This window comes from Aedes aegypti, chromosome 1 (assembly GCF_002204515.2).
Source record: "Aedes aegypti strain LVP_AGWG chromosome 1, AaegL5.0 Primary Assembly, whole genome shotgun sequence".
Classification (NCBI taxonomy): Eukaryota; Metazoa; Arthropoda; class Insecta; order Diptera; family Culicidae; genus Aedes; species Aedes aegypti.
In genome coordinates, this window is record NC_035107.1 from 51,973,298 (window position 1) to 51,996,023 (window position 22,726).

The 22,726-nt window shown below is 37.6% G+C and overlaps 1 protein-coding gene across 3 annotated transcripts in view; it reads right to left on the minus strand.

Moving 5' to 3' along the window:
- Nucleotides 1-8,190: 8,190 nt before the first annotated feature.
- The window catches only part of LOC5569932, a 165,500-nt gene continuing 150,964 nt past the window's right edge, over nucleotides 8,191-22,726 (minus strand). For all 3 annotated transcript variants that reach the window (XM_021849736.1, XM_021849681.1, XM_001658783.2), the window contains 6 exons: nucleotides 20,958-21,077; nucleotides 10,248-10,694; nucleotides 10,090-10,187; nucleotides 9,426-10,029; nucleotides 9,164-9,364; nucleotides 8,191-9,094 (listed from right to left, as the gene is read on the minus strand). In XM_021849736.1, coding sequence (XP_021705428.1) covers nucleotides 8,928-9,094; nucleotides 9,164-9,364; nucleotides 9,426-10,029; nucleotides 10,090-10,187; nucleotides 10,248-10,694; nucleotides 20,958-21,077 — 1,637 coding nt within the window. In that variant the 3' untranslated portion in view covers nucleotides 8,191-8,927. The remainder of the gene's footprint in view (nucleotides 9,095-9,163; nucleotides 9,365-9,425; nucleotides 10,030-10,089; nucleotides 10,188-10,247; nucleotides 10,695-20,957; nucleotides 21,078-22,726) is intronic.

A 22,726-nucleotide genomic window follows, 5' to 3' on the forward strand; every position in this document is an offset into this window, starting at 1 on the left:
TATTTGAGCTAAAAAAATAGCTAAAGTTGTTGCAAGAACATTCTCTTTCGTATTTTTGAATAAAAACAAGAATTCACTTTACATTTTAGGACCCATTTGCCATTGAAACGTCAAATTGGTATCACTCCTCTATTCAACTTCCCTGGTGGGTTTCCACAAGAAATATTTATCACGAACACGTCGCGTCACTTGAACAGCACAGCAGTGGAAGAACTACTTGGATCCGTTAACCCGTTCTCAAGCCAGTTTGGGACATACAAACAAAATTCTATTTTTATTTATATAGAAGATAAAAGATGGACAGAATATTTTTGAAGACTCGAAAGTTTGATCATTGTTTCCTAGGGTGAGGAAAATTTTGGGATTTTATCTAAACTTTTAAATAAACATGTTATCATAAACAGGTAATGAAGAAAATGTATGAAATTATATGGTTATTTGGTTTGAAGTTGTGCATAATACCTTATAATTGTTTAAAAATGGCACCCAACTTGACTGAATTTTATCAAATCGTGAAGTGCAAGAAAACGTTGTTTTGTTATGGTTTTAGGCAAACAGTTGTCATTTCAAAATTAGATACTTCAAAAATTTTGAGTTGTAATTATTTTTATTCTTTTATTTTTGTAAGCTTTATTATTTCAGAATAATTCAACATTTGACAGACTTCGGTATGCATTTTGGATTTTTTGATTAGGGTGACCATTTCTGAAATAGGGTGATCAGAAAAATCGCGATTTTACTAAATTAAGGTTTGAACCGCTTGACCGATTTTTAATTTTCTTGGACGAAATAAAAGCTTAAGATTTTGAGTGAAGAACTAGTCATAAGTGTTAAAATTCACGTTAATAAAGAAAAAAAAAGCTTAAGATTTTGACTTCTCAAGAAAAATATAAAATTTAAATTTTTTTTTTCACATGAAAAAAATCAAAAATTTCCGTTTTTTCGTGTTTTGAAGGCTTCGGGACCAAAGGGGCTATTGCTGTTCTCATCTTGAAAGTTCAAAAAATTTTACGTTAACTGTCAAAGGATGAAAAAAAATTATGGTTGAAGTTTTAATACTATTCAATATTACACTTTAGTAATTTTAATGATTTTGAACATGAAAAACAACTCTTGTCGCGTCATGTCGCCGCCATTTCGAATATTGCACATCAAAAAGCATCAATGTTTAAATTTTTTGCAGAAATATGCTGATTTGCAAGTTAGAGCTATTTGAAGAATTCAATATTTTACATATATTTTGACGATATTTTTCATACAAAGATTATTAAAAATATATTTAATCACTGTTCATACACATTTTGAGCAAACTCGGTCAAATACAAACAAAATTTGTGTTTTCAGCCCAGTTTGATAAAATTTTTAATAGAAAAAAACTTTTTGTTTTTCAGTTACGTAACATGTGAATAATCCCTTCTAAAACAATAAAAACGCCAAATAACATATTCTGATTACATATTTCATCGATTAAGGCGATAAAACTAGTTTTGACCAAATTTTATTTTTTTTCGACTATTGTGCACTGTAGGTCTCAGCGAATTAAGTTTTTTAATTTTGAAAAAAAAAAAATGTTTGACATGAAAAAATATAAAAATTTCCTAAATAACTAGATTTTTTAATATATTTTCATGTAAAAAAATCTTTAGGGTTTAGTATTTTTCCTGAAAAGTAGAGATCTAAAGCTTGCACTCCATAAAAAAGATTGGAAATCGGTTGAGCTGTTCAAAAGTTATGATTTTTTTAATAAAACATCTAATTCGCTGAGAACAGTGTGTGCCAATGAAAAATGACTGATTTTTATTTTCGAAAAAATAATATATCTCAAAATCTGAAAAACATACATCGCTGAAAATTTGAGAGTAAACGTAAAATTTTCTGAACTTTCAAGAAAAAATGAAAACAGCAATATGGGCTTTGGTCCCTAGGCCTTTAAATCACAAAAAACGGAAATTTTTTATTTTTTTCATGTATGAGCGTTTAGATCGCCTATGATGATTTTGACGTCGTGGCTTGGGCAGCTGTCGTACTCATGTTCGAGCTGCGCGTAAAAAGCGACTTTATCACCATCAGTGCTTCCGGAGTTACCTGTCTCATATCAAAGAGAAAAGTCAAAAGTTCAGCGAAAATATATGAGCGGTTCCACGCCGTTTCGCAAACCCGATTGTTTTTGTATTTTTTGAATCGCCTGAAAATATGCATACAGATTCTTTATGACCAAAAATGCCATTATGCACTTTCAGACCGCCATTTTGAACCTCGCCTTATTTTTGAGAAGGGCGTATCGAAAAATGCATGGCAAATCTTTAAAAAACTGTAACTCGAAAACGGTTTGTCCGATCGATTTGAGATCTTCTACAAAGTTGTAGGTATTGCTTAGGACTAAAGCCTGTCCACGATAAACTTCGGACACGGATGGCGGGTGTACCACAGAAAGTTCGAGAATTTTACAGAAAGAAGGATTAACATCCTTGTCAACTGTTTATTTTGTAGATATAACTCTTTTATTCTGAAATAAACAATTGTTTTTGTTGAATTATGAGTAACTTTTTTTTGCTGCCATTATTTGGGTGTCCGAAATTTAACGTGGACAGGCTTTATATGGAGAAAAATATGCACGGTAAAAAAAGGTACAGATTATTTTTTATTTCGAAAACAAAATTTTAAAATCGATTTTCTCCAGAAACGCAGTTTCGATTTTTTTTTTATTTTTGGATATGTTTTAGAGGACAACTTATGTGATTTATTGCACAATGTTTCAAAATGGAAGAATAATGGACAAAAACGTTATGATTTTTTAAAAATTACAGATTTTGAAAAAAATCGAAATAGAGGAAAACAATAATTTTTTATGTGAAAGTACAGAAAAATTGCAATCGAAAACTACTTAGGTAATTTTTTTCTAGGTTGCATCAATTTCGAGATATACTCATATTTATATAAAATTTTCAAATAAAAAAAGAAAAATAGGCCCTTTTCAAGCATATTTCATGTTTCTCCATTCCAGAAAAAAAATATTTTGATTGAGCGAATCGTAGCTTAATCGTTTATCGTTTGATCAAAACATTTACGCTTAAGTTTTGAAAAGAGAGTGCACGGTAAAAAATATAAACGATATTTTCAAATGAAAATTTGAAGCTAATAGTTCTTAAAAACCGCATCATTGATGTTTTTAATTTTTGGATATATTTTGCGGTTGTTGTAGGTATTGTTTAGGACTATTTGGAAAAAAATATGCACGGTAAAAATAATGACAGATTTTTTAAATAAAAAAAAATTAACATCGATTTTCTATGAAAATGCATCTGTGATTTTTATTATTTTTGAACATGTTTTAGGGGACAACTTATGTGATTTATTGCACAATGTTTTATAATGGAAGAATTATGGACAAAAAAGTTTTAATTTTATTGCCACGTTAAGATTAACCGTGTATATCTCGGAAGTGATGCATCTCAGCTAAATTTTACTTGAGTATTTTTCGATAGAAATTTTTCATATTTAAAAATATATAGTTATTTTTCTGTACTCAAAAAAACACACCAAAAATATCGTTTTACATAAATTTGTTTTATTTATTTTTTTTTAAATAATTTATTTTTTATCCAAAAATTTTCCGTTTTGAGGCATTGTGCAAGAAATTACAAACAATATGCTGCAAAACATATCCAAAAATTAAAAACATCTATTTTGCGGTTTTTAAGAACAATGAACTTCAAATTTTCGTTTGAAAATTTCGTTTATATTTTTTTTTACCGGGCATACTTTTTAAATACTTTAGTATATAGGTTTTGATCAACCAATAAACAGTTCAGCTACGATTCACTCAATCAAAATAAAATATTTCTGGAATGGAGAAACACGTAATATTTTTGAAAAGGGCCTATTTTACTTTTTTTATTTGAAAATTTTATATAAATATGAGTATATCTCGAAATTGATGCAACCTAGAAAATATTTATATAAGTACTTTTCAATTGCAATTTTTCTGTACTTTCAAATGATCACATAAACAATTATTGTTTTCCTCTATTTCGATTTTTTTTTAATTTGTAATTTTAAAAAAAAATCATAACTTTTTTGTCCATAACTCTTCCATTTTGAAACATTGTGCAATAAATCACATAAGTTGTCCCCTGAAACAAATCCAAAAATAAAATAAAATCAAAATTGCGTTTCTGGAGAAAATCGATTTTAAAATTTTGTTTTCGAAATAAAAAATAATCTAAAAAAAATTTTTTTACCGTGCATATTTTTCTCCATATAGTTCTAAGCAATACCTACAACTTTGTAGAAGATCTCAAATCGATCGGACAAACCGTTTTCGAGTTACAGTTTTTTAAAGATTTGCTATGCATTTTCCGATACGCCCTTCTCAAAAATAAGGCGAGGTTCAAAATGGCGGTCTGAAGGTGCAAAATGGCATTTTTGGTCATAAAGATTCTGTATGCAAATTTTCAGGCGATTCAAAATATACAAAACTTAAATTAAAAAAACATTCGTCATGTTCGGTGGAATTGCTCATATGTGAAACCATGTTTATTATGAACAAATATGTTTATTTTTTTCAAGTCCAATTTTTGGATTTTTGACCTATGGGGGAACCATTGTGTGTAACTAAAGTTAAACGTGTGCAGCGTCGATTTCTCCCGCAAACATTCTCTGAGAAATATTTATATGAGGAGAATAAATTGGGGAAAACGATAGTCAAAAAAGCACATTTGTTGCACGCTTAAAAAATATAACACAGAATTGAACACGATTTACACAAAATCTGGATATTGTGGAGCAAGACTAATGTTTATGTAATTTTTACACTAGCTGAAACACTGCGGAACATGTTTTTGTCTCAAGCACCAAATTTCCTCTACTTATTTAAGTAAGGGTTGCTGAAACCGTCGCCGTTTTCAAAAATATCATAGGCCGTCTAGTTTTTGAGTTATTGACTGTTGAAAATGCAAAATTTGGCTATTTCAGCCAACTTGCATGCAAGATTTTCAGCTTGTATGGCAAATTATTTGCCTAATTTGTCGCAGAAATCAAACTTCATATGTGAAACAACACTTATCAACGAAGTTCATGATACTTTCGATGGTAAAATGTTATTTTTTGGCGGTTCAGAAAAAATATTGTGTTTTGCCATATAAGAGAAACGAAGAATTTAATATGGAGACTGCAAACTTGTTGAAAAAATCGATTTAAACTAAATTGTATCGTACAATTTCAACTAAATTACATCTAAATTGAAAGTTTGAATTCTATTCTGCATGATTGGTGGATTATATTACAAAAAAGTTTGATGAATCATACTTCAACTATCATGTAAACATCAATTAAAACAGTGTTTTATGCAACTTTGGCAACCTATAGCTAAAAATTGTGACGTGCTGGAACATTTCTGAGAACGGCTTCAGATTCAGCTGGAATATTACCTATTTTAAAAACGATCAGTTATGATTTTGAAATATGATTGATTTATATTTAATTAACTCTGAAGTGTTGTTAAATATTCAGTTATCATTTATAACATACTGAATGTCGAAAACAAAGTACATGCTGGTAGATGCAACTGAGCGTGACAGGGGCCGCCTAGGAAGCAGTGTCACGAACCACGAGGATACCTTCGAGGTGGTGGATGAGTTCGTTTACCTCGGATCCTTGCTGACGGCTGACAACAATGCTAGTCGGGAAGGCGCATCATCAGTGGAAGTCGTGCGTACTACGGCCTCCAGAAGAAACTGCGGTCATAAAAGATTCACCCTCGCAACAAATGCACGATGTACAGAACGCTCAAAAGACCGGGAGTCCTCTACGGGCATGGGACGTGTACTATGCTCGAGGAGGACTTGCAAGCTTTTAGGGATTTCGAACGCCGAGTGCTAAGGACGATCTTCTGCGGCCTGCAGGAAAATGGTGTGTGGCGGCGAAGAATGAAACGAGAGCTCGCTCAACTCTATCTTGAAGGTGGCTAAAGCTGGAAGGATGCGCTGGGCAGGGCATATTGTGAGAATGCCGGACAACAGCCTTGTAAAGATGGTGTTCACTACGAATCCGGTCGGAACAAGATTGGCGAAAGATTGTTGGAGAGGTTTTATCGAGTTAATTGATGTAAAACCAAATATGTAAATACTAATATAACATACTGATCTTGATGGAAGACTCATTAATTCAATATATAAAAAACCAGTTTACTTCTCACAGGTCAATTTCAAAGTTAAACCTTTAAAACCTTCAAGCAAGTGAAAAAATCAAATCTAATCAGTTTATTCAAAATAATAGTTTTACAACAGTTTGAAACATTGTTCTTAAATATATGGTTGAGTTAAAATTTTACAATTAATTGAAATCTTAATCAATGAGCCCTTCAGCCACTGCAAAATCGTATTCACAATACATTTTGTAGATTTGTAAAAATAAATGATTAGATCATGATACCAAAAAAGAATTCAAAACATGTCGATTTTTTTTTAACAAAACTTGATTTATTTGCCTTATTTGGAACCAATCCTGCAATTTTTCTGCAGATGCCACTATGTCCAGAAGGGCAAAAAACTTATTCGTGGGAAACGACCTCTCACTGGTCTAGTAATCGAACCCACCGTCTCCGGATTATCTACCCTCACTGATTCTTCTCAATTGGTTTCCTCAGTAATGTCGAGAGTGAAAATTTTTGGCCCTGGGGGAAGGGGGAATGTAGTGGTTAGAACACATACAGATAATCACTTATGACGTAAGAAGTTATAGTGACGACTTCCTTCGGAAGGGAAGTAAAACCGTTGGTCCCGAGACGAACTGCCCAGGGCTAAACATCTCGTTAATAAAAATAAAAAAAAAATTGTTTCTTCGCTCAACTCCTCTTAGTTACCTGTCCCATATCAAAGAGAAAAGTCAAAAGTTCAGCAAAAATAGTTGCGAAACCATGTTTTCTAAGTATTTAACAAGATATTATGAACAAATATTTTTATATTTTTCAATTCCGATTCTTAGATTTTTCACCTATGGGGGAACCATTGTGCGATGTGTAACTAAAGTTAAGCGTGTGCAGCGTCGCTTTCTCCCGCAAACATTCTCTGAGAAATATTTATTAGAGGAGAATAAATTGGGAGAACGATAATCACAATAGCACATCTGTTGCACGCTAAAAAAAATATAGCACAGAATTGAACACGATTTACACAAAATCTGGATATTGTGGAGCAGGACTAATGTTTATGTAATTTTTACACTAGCTGAAAATTGCTTTTGTGCTCTATTTGGTTCCATTTTCTTACCTTTTATGGTTAGTTGATTCGCCACAATATATTTCAAGAGATCTGTTTACAATTATTCCACAATTGAAAGAAATGTTCTTGTTAATTTTCTAAGGCTTTTTGGTCCTGTAGTGAAAGATATTGAGACCTTTACTCCTGGAGGTTCTTGTTCTGGGATAACTCAGAACATAATCAATTCCAGCCTAAGAGACAATAATATCTTAGTTGGTTCGTTCTGTACTGCCATCCCCTGCTGCACGCTTAGTATCAGTTACACATCGGACGTGTAATTCTCTCACGGTACACGAAAGTGTTTACGAAATTCCGCACACATTGATCATTTGTAGATCCACCGAACGCAAAATTACGTAAAAAAACAAAGGAATTCTTGGGCATCGCGAGAGACTTACAAATCCGAAGTGTAACTGAAGTTAAGCGTGTGCAGCGTCACTTTCTCTCACTAAAGTACCCTGAGAAACATTTGTGAGAGGAGAATTGAGAGAACGATAGCTCAAAAAGCACATTTGTTGCGCTCAAAGCTGCATTTGATACCAAGCTTTTCCTTGGTTTGCATATTGGCTACTGTTTTACGGTTTGCAAAAAAAAAAAACGTTTGAGTTACAGTAAGTATGTAGTTGGAAAATGTGGTGCGAACGAGGATATTTATGAAAATTGCAATAAAACAATGTTTTCAACGCTTTTCTACTACAAAGTTTTTGAAACTGCGTAGAAGTGTTGTAATTGACCAAAGAAGATATATAACACTATCAAAACAACACAAATAATTTTCAGACTATTTGATTACATACAAGACTGCCAAACCGCAGTACTTCAAGGTTTTGAGTTCAGAAATAAATTTTACAAAACAAAATCGAATTGTCCAATTGCTAAATGGTATCGTATAAGGACTGTGATATTCACTACCGCTGGAACACCCTCATCGCTAATTATATACAATTTAATGTTATCATTAAAAACTTTAACTCAACGGTAACTCGAACGTGTTTCATCGTTAGTGACGGCACTTTGGAAGAGCTCAAAAATGGCAACATTTTAATTACAAAACAAAACTAAAATCTGACGAAAAAGAATAAAACTTTGTAGCACTAGCACTCAGCTATTTTACCCTGTATGAATTGTTGCACCGAATTTCGTTCCGTGCGTCGCTTTAAATTCGCTGTAACTTGTGTTTTACAGTACATCATCCCTAAAAGCTTACTTATTCCTAGGTCCACTAGGCTAGGTATTTAGGCTAGTTACGTATACTCTCACCGCAACGCAGACTCTCTCTATCTCGCGCACCCTGTAGATTGTTGTGTGGTCCCTCGTAAAAATTGGGAATCTCCAATCGCGCTCATCACATCGATCACTAATTGAACTACCTAGTTTGTAACTTTGCTCCTAGTAGATATAACCCTAGTTTAGATATGTTAATGGATTTCTTGTTTTGTGTGTTGTATTGTTCTGAATTTCACTAACTTTACAGAAGCCTACTTTGGTACTCTTAAAACTGTGGATCGCCTCCCCGCCGCCTGCTGAGGGGAAAAATAATCTTCCCAGAGCCTACTGCTCTCAGTTAACGTTTAGTGTAGCTATCACAAGAAGCCTGCGCTTGTTCTGTTCTGTTTACCGATTCCTCGGTATCTTTCGCTGAGGAAAGCGGGTTTGGTTTGAGCGGTTTCAGCTTTCCTGCGCCTGGCACGTGGTGGCCCCGGCAGCGGATTGCTTCTTCGCCAGGTACCGCTGCATCGGGGGAATTGCGAACAGCATCACACCGGACAAGGCGATGGTCGATCCGGCCAGGATGAAGCCCGGGTTGTACGAGAGGGTGATGTCGTAGAGCCATCCTGAAACGAGGAGACGTTGGTTATGATTGAGCGAACACTACAGTGAGAAGCTCGAGGCTTTCAACTTACCGGCTAGAGGAGGTCCGACGAAGGAGGCAATACCCTGGAAGAGGAGCAGCAATCCGAAGGCATTCGTGAGCTTCTCCAGTCCGAGCAGATCGACCAGAATGACCGATGTCAGACCGACGTAGGCACCGATTGTGAAACCGTAGATTGCGGAGTACGTCGCGAGGCTGTAGAAGTCTAGGCACATTACGGAGAAGGCAGTTGCTGTTTGGGAAGATTAGCAATTAGATCGGTTGGATTGGAGTACAGATCGAAAACGACTTACCAACACCGCAAATGGTGAGCGACAGGTTGTAGACCAGCAGTCTGTTGACCCATGGCTTGTCGGACAGGTAACCGAGAATGATACGGCCGATGGTGTTGGCAATACCGATGATTCCGAGCAGATAGCTAGCCTGCTTGGTATCGATCTGCAGGACATCGGCTTGGGCAGCCAGGTAAACGTACGGCACATTGAAGCCAATACTGGTCAGGAAGTTCGAAACGGTGAACACGATGAAGATCGGATCCTTCAGGATGGAGAAGTTCATCATCTCTCGGAAGGTGTCGGAAGTTTCCTGGGAACAGCGAATGCATCCACAGCAGATGACGGGTTCCTCGGATCCGATGGCTTTGCCATTTCCTTGCAGTGATCCGTAGACTCCCTTCTCGTAGGTGGCCAGACTGGCATGGGAAGCATGTCGTGATGAGATGTTGTGCAGCGAGCCGGTGTACAGAGCATCCTTACGGTACATGGTTCCGCTTTCTGCCCGACGGATGGTAGTTGAACCCATGGTATGAGGATTGGCATGGTCGTACGTAGGAGGCTGGGCTAGCAAGGGCTGGCTCAGCGCCAGCTGTAGACTCTGCCCACTTGTAGATTTACCGTTCTGTGGATAGTGATCGCTGATTAGAAGGACTCATTACAAGTAGCCTCGATCGAAACTTACCGCATTCAGAGCAATTTTCGGAGAATTGCCAAAGCTGTGCGACCGGACAATGTTCTGATCTCCATCACCACCTTCCCCATTCGCTTTCCCGTTTGATGCTGAAAGTACTACGAGTCTTAAACATCTGTATCCAATTTACACGACATCTCGGAACTTACCCGCCGCGGAGCTCTGCCCCTCAACCGGTTTCATCGGTGCCATCTCTAGCTCATCAGGTGAAGCCACCAAAGGTCGGAACATGGCCCCAAAAATGCTGCAACTGATCAGCACAATAACGGACAGCACCAGCAGGGCATGCTGCCAACCCAACGTGTTGATCAGCATGTCGGTAACCGGAGCGAAGATGAACGTTCCCAGTCCGGAACCGCAGACGGCAATTCCCGTGGCCAGCGATCGCAACCTTTCGAAGTACATCGTTACGCTCACGATGGCCGGCAGGTAGATCAGACCCAGGCCCATGCCGGTACCGAACCCGATCGAGATGAACAGGAAGAATACGCTTTGGGCGAAGACACTGACGGCCAAGCTGATTGCGGCCAGGATGGCACCGGCAATCGTTACCGCTCGGCAGCCGAACCGGTTCACCAGGGAAGACGAGATGGGTCCTGGAAATGGAGGGGAACATATTGGGCGTTAGCGAACAATGTGGTATACTGGGCTGGTCATTTGATGTAGACATTGTACTTTCAGGTGTTACGTCCCAATTGGGACAGAGCATGCTTCTCAGCAGTGTTCTTATGAACTCTTCCATAGTTATGATTTGAGAGTTTTTTTGCCAATTGACCATGAAAAAATAGTCAAGGTGTATATCGTGTGGCAGATACGATGGTACTCTTCCCATCAAAATTCCTCTACGTCATCTAATACCTATAAATGGTTGTAGAGTTCTCTGCGTCTTTCATAAGTAGGTGTTCTTCGGACTTTGAGTGGGTAGAAAAACTTCTGTGAAGCGATTTTTGATGTTTCGCTCAAAAGATATGTATATTTTAGAATGTAGGATAGTCAAGGTTACGGCATCTTACTTTCACTATTTTTTCCTTTACTGACAATCCCACGTATAGCCTCACAACGATTTCTGCCTGTAGTCTTACTACAGATAACTGCACATTAGATCCGGAATAGATTATATAATTAATCGCTTAGAGCGACAAAATAAACGTGGAGTTATGATCAACCAACAATTGATTTCAGCAATGGCTAACCAAGTGAAAATCAATTTAAGAAATATCGCAAAGAACTTTTATTTTGACAGTTTTTACTCACATTACAGCTCATAAAATTTATCAAACTTTAATCCGAATATGTCAGCTTTTGAATTCATTAATCTCTCGACAAAACTCAATAAATAATTCGCAGTCTTGAAGTACATCTGCTTATAACTGCTTCTTATTTCTTCTGCGATAGATATTGGTACTTGGAACGGCAGGTGGTGTCCCGAAGTGCTACCAAGGAGAAAGTGGTTCGGAGTAATAGCATCCAGTTCGGTATCTTCTGTTCCAGAATAGGTCAATGGTCGAGAGTTGACAAGATATTCGGTTTCGGCCAAGGTCGTAACTAGAGTTTCATCAGGCATCCTACGTGCATCACTTAATGCTGCCATTGTTGCCTCAATGGACCTCACCATTTGCTCGCGTACTCCACCCATATGATGAGCAGATAGTGGATTGAAGCTCCACTTTTGATTCGAAGTGTCCTGATGCTTCGAATCCCGGACACCGGTCTTTAAATCATCCAAAACATCTTTTATCGACAACTTTTATGCTTGGAGAACGCGATCAATTGAATGAAAACTGGAGGATCGCAGCAAGCCATGCGCGCGGGGTTTTGAATTTTGTGTCTCGTTTAACTCGTCCGCGTTTTTTTTCTTTTTCAATTCCGCTGGTGAAAATCAGATTCGGCAGACGGTGCTACGCCACGTGAAAATGTTCTGTGGAAGCATGTTTTTCACGACTTGTTTTTTTTATATCTCCCGTACGTGTTGATTCAAAAATTGAATGTGGTTCGTGGATGCTCGGTTCGGGATGGATTAAAAACTGCAATGTGAGCATTTTTACGGGTAGTGCTAAGTTACGGCTCGTGCAATCGTTCATCATTAGAGAAGTGACAGATTACAGAGGATTTTCGAAAAAGGAATTTGGTGAGTTTGTTCTGATCAGCAGCGCATAATCACAATGCGTAAAAATTAACCATTTGTCGGCCAGGACATCTACCGAACATATCCCATGCTCCTACCCATTCCATCAACATTCCACAACATCCCGTAACACCTATGAGAGGTCGTAGAGTTCTCTGCATCTTTCTTAAGTAGGTGTTCAATCAATCATCCTTTCCCATTCCCCCAGCTTTCGCAAGGACGTGGCCAGGACAGCTCTCGATTATTGCAGGATGCGTCAATCTTGCCTAAGAGTTAGAGGTTAGTCCCAAATCTCTGACTTTGGTAACGGACGGAAAGGAGGAAACCCTCATACAATGGTCTAGGACTGTACCACCTTCGAATTTGTGTGAAATGCTTAATGCTAATGCTAAGCTAATGATAACTTATATGCTTGGAGAACGTAATAATTATGGATTATAGGCAAATTAAAATGAAAACATGGTCCAACAACACCGTGAAAAAAGGCTTTCAAAGCGTCCAGCAATGCGATACACACAAATTTCATCAAACCCGTAAAACACGGTGGATAAAATCGTCAGATTGATGAGTTTCCTCGCATAAAACGTTTTTTTCTGAGTTCATTTGTACATTTTGTTCCATCCCGTACATTCGTACAAAGTAAGTCCAATCAATCCGTAGCAGCTGTCAAATCAACATTTGTTACCATAAGTTAAGTTGCATAAAATCACAGGTTACTTCGGTAGAAAATTTATACACTCGCATTGCATGTTATTATTCATCACATAATATATGCACGTATATTGCCTCCGCTTTTGTACGTGGAAGGCTGTTTCGCGACATCTTATAAGTGAAATTTTGTACATGCAAAGCCTCCTAGTGATTTCGTTATACGTACATTTTGGTTGTCTGGGAAGGTACTTAGACGTTGATTGGTCCGAAGTAGTCGAGTCCTACGTAACTGGATACATGCACGAAAGGCTGCATTCGCTGAACAGGGAGTGGCGCCATACGCGGTACCACTGGCATGCTTTTTTGAAGTCGACATTTCAGGCAGCTGTTGATGACTTTTCCGACAGCTGTACGTAGCTTCGGAATGAAATATGCCTGTCGTACTTCATTTACTACTGTTTCCTTCGATCCATACGCATACCGAACATAGTACTTCTTCAAAATATTCAATGTTCAAATTTGACGATGGTGTTCCACTGATCTGGAGGAAGTATTCCCTTCAAAATCTTTACTTCTAACTCTTCCTGTCGTAATTCCACCAATACGGCTGGAAAGGTCGACCACGGTGTGTTTCGTAGAACAAGTTTATTACAAAAAAATAGGTAAGTCTGAAACTTCTCCACAATAAAGTCTAGGTTTCTCGCGTTCATTTGCTGCTAAAACCAAAATAATCGGTCGGGGGGTCCAGAGTAATTTTTTTTTTTTTGATTTCGATAGACTTGCACATATGTTTGAATTTGCCTATCTATGTGTTTATGTACATTAGGGCGGTTTAAAATTAAAAAATGTTTGAGAATTCAATCTCACATATGTTCCTTACTATCCTTACTATAAAAATAGTGTTCTGTGAAATTTGCAGCTTTCTAGGTGGTGATTTAAGGTGGCCCAAAGACAATGTAGGTTTATATGGAAATTACTATGAACAAATTTTGAGGTATGTTCCAAACACGCTTGTACTGTAATGTAAGTACAAACTTATTATCCCGTTGTAAAAGCTCATTCTTCAAACCATAATATAAAAATTTGCTGAAGAGAGAAATTCAATTCGACAGATAGCAGAAGAGATATTCATGAGTTTGTTTGCTATTATTAGCTGCATTTTTTCAGCACAAAAATATATTTGAATTGCGATAACTTTTTTGTTTCTCTATATTTTTCCACCATTTTTCACAACTTCTCAAAAAACTCTTCTACTTTTGGAATCTATGTCGGTATTGACCATTGGTCAAATGGTTTTAAAAATATTTCGGTGTTCCTTGGGGGACCGACACTTCCCATATAAAATTTTAATATGATATTTTAGGAAGTTTTCAAGATCTCGTTACGGCTAGAGTGGTACCAAAAACATAAAAACTCATTGCTCAAAAACAGTTACACCGATTAGTTGAATTTCTTCACAATAGACTTTCATCAAAGTTTAGTTTTGAGAAGCGAATAACCGAATATTAGAAAAAAATTGTAGCCAGAGATAATTTCGAGAGTTATGGCTATGCGTCGGTTCCCCAAAGAATTTTGGAATATCTCCGAATATAGATGACCAATGCTCAAAACCGATACAGATTCTGAAAACAAGAGAGTTTTTTGAGAAGTTGTGGAAATTTTTTTCAAAAATATTGAGAAACAAAAAAGTTATCGTGATTTGAATATATTGAAAAAATGAAGCTGCCGGTAGGGGGGTTAATATGGGGTTATAGTACTGCAAACAAGTACAAAAATCCCAAACCCATTTTAGCCTCATGATGTTAGTTTCTGATCTTTTCATAAGCACTGTGTTATTAAGAAAATAACATAAAAATATAAGATTTGAAGGGGGACGGACCTGGTGTAGTGGTTAGAACACTCGCCTCTCACGCCGAGGACCTGGGATCGAATCCCATCCCCGACATAGTCACTTATGACGTAAAAAGTTATAGTGACGACTTCCTTCGGAAGGGAAGTAAAGCCGTTGGTCCCGAGATGAACTAGCCCAGGGCTAAAAATCTCGTTAATAAAGTCAAATCAATCAATCAATATAAGATTTGAAACTTCTCAAATACCATCCGAATTAGCGTATTTTTCAGCACCATGGGGCAAGTATATTACTTGCCTTATAAAAAGGTTTATCACATGCGAAGCCCTATACTAGTTAATTCGAATAACTGAAATTGTGTTGTTTGAAAGGCGGATAAGTCACTTTTGTATCTAGGGGTCATGCACAAATTACGTCACGCTCCAAGGGGGGGGGGGAGGTGGTTAAGCCATGCGTGACAAACCTTACAAAATTATCGGAGGACTCATACAGAAAGTGTGACAAGAGGGGGGGGGGGTTAAAAAAAATTGAAATTTAGCGTGACATAACTTGTGTACCATCCCCTACGAGTAAAAAGAGAAATCTCGCATAATTTATGATCTCGTTCTTAAAGCCATAGCTTGTTATTACTAAGCAAACGTATGGATTTACACTTTATTTCACAATGCTACGACGAAGAGAAGATCCTCCTCTGTCTCCCAGCGGTGACAGTTTTTATTTTGGTCCGTTTATCTGCTTCATAACAACGAGCTACACACTCGGTTATCAATGGTTTTAAGGGTGAATATACATAGAAGCCAAACCTCGAATTTTCAAAAGCACAAGTCTAGAGAAGCAGACAACCGGTAACTCACTGGTCACTCGCTGGTGGTGACTAATCAATAAAATGTTCAACGCAAAAGGTTGTCAGGTTCTCAAGATACAAATCTACAAACAAGCTCTTGGAAATTCGAGGTTTGATATCGATGCATCTTCACCTATTAAAAATATTTCCTAATAACTTCTTACATCATTATGACCAATTTAAGTACGATTTTCAAGGTTTTTCGTGGACAATAACTAAAATGACGTTTGAGACAGTTTTGCAATTATGCGTATATCATATGTCATATATGCTTAATACAGCTCTTTTGAGCAAGAATAACTTTACCTTCCAAGCCAAGGTGTTCAAATGGTTTGATCTTGCAGTTTGTCCCGTATCTATGTTCAACGCAATGTGTGTCGGTACAAAAACACATATCCATGAATACTTCACACAAAAAAAAAAAAAAAAAGTTCTGGACCCCCCGACCGATTATTTTGATTTTGGTCGCAAATGAAAGAGCAAAGTCTAATTGTTTTTAGTTCGAAATTTCAGACTTACCTATTTTTTTGTAATAAAGTTACTCCACAAAGACACCGTGCGACTTCCTGGATTCGGCGCTTCTTACCGCTTCGATGGATAGTCCAGCACATCTGCGCTTACAATTCGATACACTACTGCCGCCATTCTCAAGAGTATCTTCCAATTTGAAATATGTGATACATCAATAAGAGGTTGCGTGATGTATACGTGGTCTAGTAGATAGCACGCTCTGAGCTCCTCGATTACAGTTGCTCTTGTTTCCCAGTCCAACTTCGTCATGTCGTCTTCTTCAGGCACCCAAAGCAAACCCAGCACTCGTTCAGACTCCAATTTTTGTCGTAGCAAAGTGTGTTTGTTGGTTTACCTTTCTCTCCCAGCCCTTCGAGTACCTTTGGTGAATTACTCATCCAATTGCGAATTTTGAACCCGCTTAGAGAATGGACTTCCCTCACTTCACGTGCACGCTGAATGGCCTCCTCTTCGCTGTCCGCACTACCAAAATAGTCATCGACATATTGTCGATTGAGAATGGCATCTACGGCGGCTGGAAATTGGCTTGCATGCACCCTAGCATTGGTGTCCTTTGCAAAGTGAGCATTGCACGGCGAACACTTCGCGCCGAAGATGACGACGTCCATGACGTAGACATCAGGATTTTTGGATGGTTCATGTCGGGATAAGAACTTTTAAAAACGTGTATCTGGCTGGCGCATTCCTTTCAACTCGCCTCCAAACACGATTCGTCGTCCTCTGAAGTGGTTGATTGTATCCAGTAAAGAGACCAACATGTCTGGACCCTTATGCAACACGTCGTGGAGAGATAATCCACCTGCTTTGGCAGCTGCGTCTAACGTTAACCGAATCGTCCCCGGTTTCTTCGGGTTCACCACTACGTTTAACGACAAAAACCACTCCTGTCCTGGTTGGCTGCAACGAAGCTCATCAGTTGACGCTTTATGAGCATAGCTCTTCTCCACGAAATCTTCTATTGCACGGATTAATTTCTCATGCATATCCGGATTCCTTTTGAAACACTGTTCTAAGTTCTGCATACGCCGATAGGCCATAGCGTAACTATCTGGCATTAAAACGTCATCGTTTTGTCACAAAAGGCCGGTTTCAATCCGATTTCCGGCGCGCATAGTAGTTTTCGTCAAAATACCGCGAGCCCTTCGATCTTCGTCGGCTTCCATGCGATATTGACAAGCAATTCCGGCTTCTTTCAACGTACCGTAAAACGGGGTAACTTTGATAGTTTTTTTGAAGAAAATTTGAATATTTTTGCATTTACAATTTATATTTTTAAAACAAGTATTGGCATCCTAGCTATCGATTACAGTCGATAAATTGACAAAAGATTTATTTTGATTGGATATATAATTTTTCATATAATCGAAAGTTGGTTTTCTATTTTGGGGTAACTTTGATAATGGAGTATGATTCGAACAAAATTGAATGGATAACGAACATTTGTAGGGCATTGCATGCCTCTAGGCGTTTAACGTTATATGGAGATTTCTGACTTAGATTACAAAAATGGTCCCAGTTTGTGAAAATGCTTTTCGCTAAGAGATTTGAGACCGTATTCAAGTTCTATGATAACTAGGCTATCAGAGATAAGTGGCCAACTATTCAAAACTACATCAAATAGTGATCGTAGAACAGATTGTTTGTAAGCGTTTCGAAAATGCTAAAATTGCGTAAATTTTTCAAATTCGTATAAAAAGCCTAAAATGTTCTTGATTTAAATGAAAACCGCTCTTACATAAAGTGTCATACTAATATTCTTTAGTTCTGCATTCGTTTTGTTTAACTGATTAACAGAAATTATGATATTTCGTTTAGTATGCGGTGGGTTACGCACAATCAAAGTTACCCGCATTATCAAAGTTACCCTGTTTTGCGGTAATAGTTTTTCAACGACTGCTCCATCGAAACATCGCATTGATGCACTTCACAGTACTCTTCAGAGTCATTTGACCTCACTGGCCCACAAAGTGTCCATCCAAGTTTGGAACGCAGTCTAACTGGATCACCTTTTTTTTCTATGCAAAATTCAATGGACGCCATCAAATCGAGATTATCTGAATCAATCAAAACCGTGGGTTCTGGGTCCACTTGTTTCTCGACGAACAAGTCCCGGAGGTGCTTGAAGCTTGAAACCAAATCATCGAAATGGTGTAGCTCGACTTTTGGGGTTCTACCTGATGCAGTAGGGTGTGGTGCCTTTGCCGAAGACCACATTTTAATAGAACCTCTGAATAATTTGTGTTTATCGAATCTTTGAATTTATGTTCTTAGGATTTGTGTTATTACAATCATTAGAATAAAATGGATAGTTCAAGAGATATATTGCTCTACTTTAAGTAATAATAACACAGTTAGTCAAATAATTTTAACTGGGTTTGGAACATTCGTGCTTTCAGTCAAGGTAATGGGCGCAAATGTTGGAACTTCGAAACTGTACTGGAGAGCTGAAGAATATTTTCCGCTCCTACTGTGGCTCTGGAATCTTTACTTAGAAATTTCATGACTTCCGCTGTTATTTGCACTGGACTCGGAATAGACTTCTCCGGTAGGAGACCAGCCAGGGCCATTTCCACTGCCGACTCAATATCAATCGGAACATCAGAATCGAAATCTCTCATCTCAATAATGATGTTATCCGGACGATGGTTTGAAAAATTGTGACAATGGATCATTGAAGGTAGTTTTTGTCAGTGCTCACTGCATCAAAACAAAGGCGCCACTGTATATGGGATTTTACATTGTGACTGCATTGCTGTTCTGTCAAACACACAAGGCTACGGTGGCGCTATCTATGCTTTCCATAGCGGCCGTTTTGGTTATTTTAATGATCCATTGCTCAGTACAACCTACTATGATCAGAACTGAACATGGCTACGGACGGCCATGTGAAGATTGATAATAAATGGTTTCAATATTACTCCTCAAGGTTGAAAGGTTAAAGAAATTGCAAAAAAAAAAATGTTGTACGCAACTCGATGCAGAACTCGATTTTGCAGCACTCGTCGGATAAACGTACGACTCGTGCTGTAAAAATCTTCAATCTGCACCTTGTTGCGTAAACTACTATTTTCGACAGTTGATTATTTCTGTGTCACTTAGAATGTATAACATTATTTAGCGTGACGAAATAATGACCGCACACTTCTAGGCATACTCCGATTAATTTGATGCAAATTTGAGCTGGACAGCAGCTGACTGCTTGTTGATATTCAGTTCGCAACCATCCACCCCCCCCCCCCCCCTTGTACTTAAACGGATTGCCAAATTAGTCACAAATTTACACCACGCATTGTGTAAATTTGCATCACCATTATGTACATTTCTGTTACACATCGTGCTATTCAGCATAATCGGTTACGCTTACGTAAAATTTTCGTCAATTGGCTTGTTAAGGGGTATCCAGATTTTCACATATTCAAAATTTTCCGTGCCCTGGAAATACTTTCAGAACAATATTGAAGTTAGTATGGAAATCGCTTTTGAATCACCCCTCGGCAAATTTTACTGCGGAACGAGCGGAACATTGAAAAATGAGAATAGATTATTCGGTGCAGAAATATCGATGATTGATTTGAAAAATCACCGTTTAAAGTCGAGTGTTCGGTATATGAGCCCTGTTGGGTATTTGTGATAAAACGGTAATTGAGTGAATATTAAATTTAATAAAATAATAACATAATTATTAAAAAAATCCTTGAAATGATAAAAGTTTGATGAGGGAAAGAAAAATTAAAGGAGAAATATGTGATGGAATCCATAGACGAATTCAAGCAAAAGATCTTCGGAAGAATCTTTGAAATTATTTATAGGAAAAAATAAAAGCATTCTAGAAGGAATCCATGAAGAACCTTGAACAAATCCTTGAAAAAAGTCATTAACCAATTTCTGAGTGAACCCCTGCAGTAATTTCTGTAGGATTTTTTTGTTAAAAAATTTAAAGAAATTTCAAGAAGCATTTTAGGAATCCATGAGAGAATTGTGCAAGGAATCTCTGGAGTAATTTCGAGATGGAATCTCGAAGGGATGAACATGATTTCTGGAAAAAATAAAACAAATTTGAGCCTTATAAATATCTTCCCATCCAACCCCATGTCTTTTAACAGAACTTATCTTTTCCTTCTATTCGAATATTTCGACGGATTTTGATTGGGGCTTTGCTATGCTTGCTATCCCCACTTTAAACCAACTTTAATTGTAGTTATACGGTAATGCTTCCCTTTTATATGCATAACTTGCAGCTTTAGCAGCATGGTTACTTGGATATATTTCGTCTTTGATTATACTGTGAGAGGAAAGTGATACAAAGTCAACATCAATTGTAAACGATCATTTGACAATAAAGGTGGACCATATCCAACCTAAGTCTACTGTACTCGAGATTTAAGAGGTATGCAAATAGTTTGTAGTTAGCAAGGGGTAAACCCTCTTAGCCATTACTATAGATAGTTGAGTGCACTCTCGAGTATTCACACCATTCACTACAATGGCACATCTGCAATTTTGCCGATTACTATAAATAAACCTTATCGGTTCACGATGCATTGAAGAAACTGTCCTGTAGAAACTACCACAGTAAGAAAGAAAACACTTCGCATCGTGAAAACAAAAGATCCGCTGAAGTGGTTACTCGTTTCTGTTTCCCCGCACGAGGGAAAATCCTGCCTGTAAACACAGCAAGCAAATTCAAGGGCTTGCCTTTCCCATTCACAGCGCAAAAAGCTGTGAATCCTTTTGGTCAATATCTCGATGGCCTTCGCGTCTTCTTCAAGATGAAATCAATATCTACTGCTTCGTTTTCCCGGTTTTTCTTACTGTAATTGCTAGGAGAGATAGGTATCGTCGTGCATGTTTATACTTACCGGAACAAAGTGTCACGCCGACCAGAATCGAAGCAATCCATGCCGTGTAGCCTTTGCCCTCGTTGAAGTAGTCCAGGAACTTGAGGTAGAACATGCCAAAGGAGTAGGTGATGCCATCCGCTGCAGGAGAAAAGAAGATTCGAGTTTTTGGTTAGAGAGAGCTGATCTTAAGGTGAAACAGTTTGGAATCAACTTCTAAGATTGCACTTAAACTTCAAAGCCACAAATCTCGCGAAGAACGCATCCCACAAGAGTACACTTTTTATTTTGGCTTTGTGCACTAGCAAAAAGCTTAAAATAAGAAGATCATGAACGTTTGCCTACTATTTGTCCAGTTTTGTGCCTTCGAAAACGTGAGTAGGGGGAGAAGTCGGCCATTGTGCCGGCCATCTTTGGATTCCGAGATGTTTCACCTTAATCAAGGGGCATATCTTATTATTAGGACGACAAAGATGGCGGAGGAATTAATTGGTCGGTGTTCAGACAGATTGAACCAAGTGTTTTTTGAATGGTTTCAGGAAAACGTACCCCAAGCGTTCGGAATAACAAAATATTGGCATTATTTGTTGTAATAATGTAACTTTTCTGTTTGATGAACCAACTGTATCAAAATAGCATCGGAAAAATCAGAATTGATGGAGTCCTTGACTAACCTTTGGAAGGCCAAAATATCGTCTAGTCCGGTCTGTCTGAACACCGACCAATTGCATCGTCTACTAAGTTGCGACGGTGCGATTTAATTGCACTGCAAACAGGCATGCAAGATTATATTTCCGGTCTAGTATCACATTGAGGGCATTTAAGCCAAATGTAACAAACATATAGAATGTCTGTATCCACTTTTTAACTGAAAATCGAAACTTTGTGTTAAGAGCAAGCTTTTGATCTTTAAACAAATTTCCACGCCAGCCATGTTGTATGGTGTACACATATGGATTAGCTGTTGTAATAGTAGGAAGAAAGCTCTGCAGAGAATTCAAAATAAAATTCTGAAAATGATTCTGAACCTTCCTCCCGGGAATAGTACTGATAAGTTACATTGAATATCCAATATTGAAAGTTGAGCAAGGGACGAATAAAATTATCAATAGTTTTAGATCAAAATCGTTGCAGTCTTCTCTTGCCACAAAAAATTCTTTATCTATTTATGTTAAGTTTGATTATAACCGTTTTTTCTCTTATAAGTAAGTAGTAGTAGTTATAGCTACGGCAAATAAAATGTAATATGTTGTTAAAAAATGTTAATAAAAGTTTAATTAAGTTGTACCAAATTAAGATGATAGTGTTACCTAATACAGAACTTCTAGATATAAGAAATGCTAATTGCTGTTTGAAATGATCCTAATAAAGGAACTGAAAAAGGTTCTAATTATTTTGACGAAGTTCGCGGAGAAATTAATTACATCGCCTACTAAGATGCAACGACGCGATTTAATTACTCGCCGAGATTACGTTTCCGGTCTAGTACTTCACTTGATTAACAGTCATAGCTGGTGAATAAATTTAATTTCCCCATGATGATGATGATGATGATAAAGATAGTGAATTCCGTCTTGGGTTGTCGACACGTGGGGGATTGGTGACAACGACGGCATTTTTTTTTAATGTTTATTGAATCAGTTCATTTGTTTACATCCGATTTCCGCTTCTGGGGCAGATGTTGTAGGAGTAGAACCAAGTCAATGACCGCGAAGGCCGTCATTATTCCCGCGTACAACTGAACCGCAGTCAGTGACGAGTCTCGTTAGTTTACTGAATCAATTAGTGAG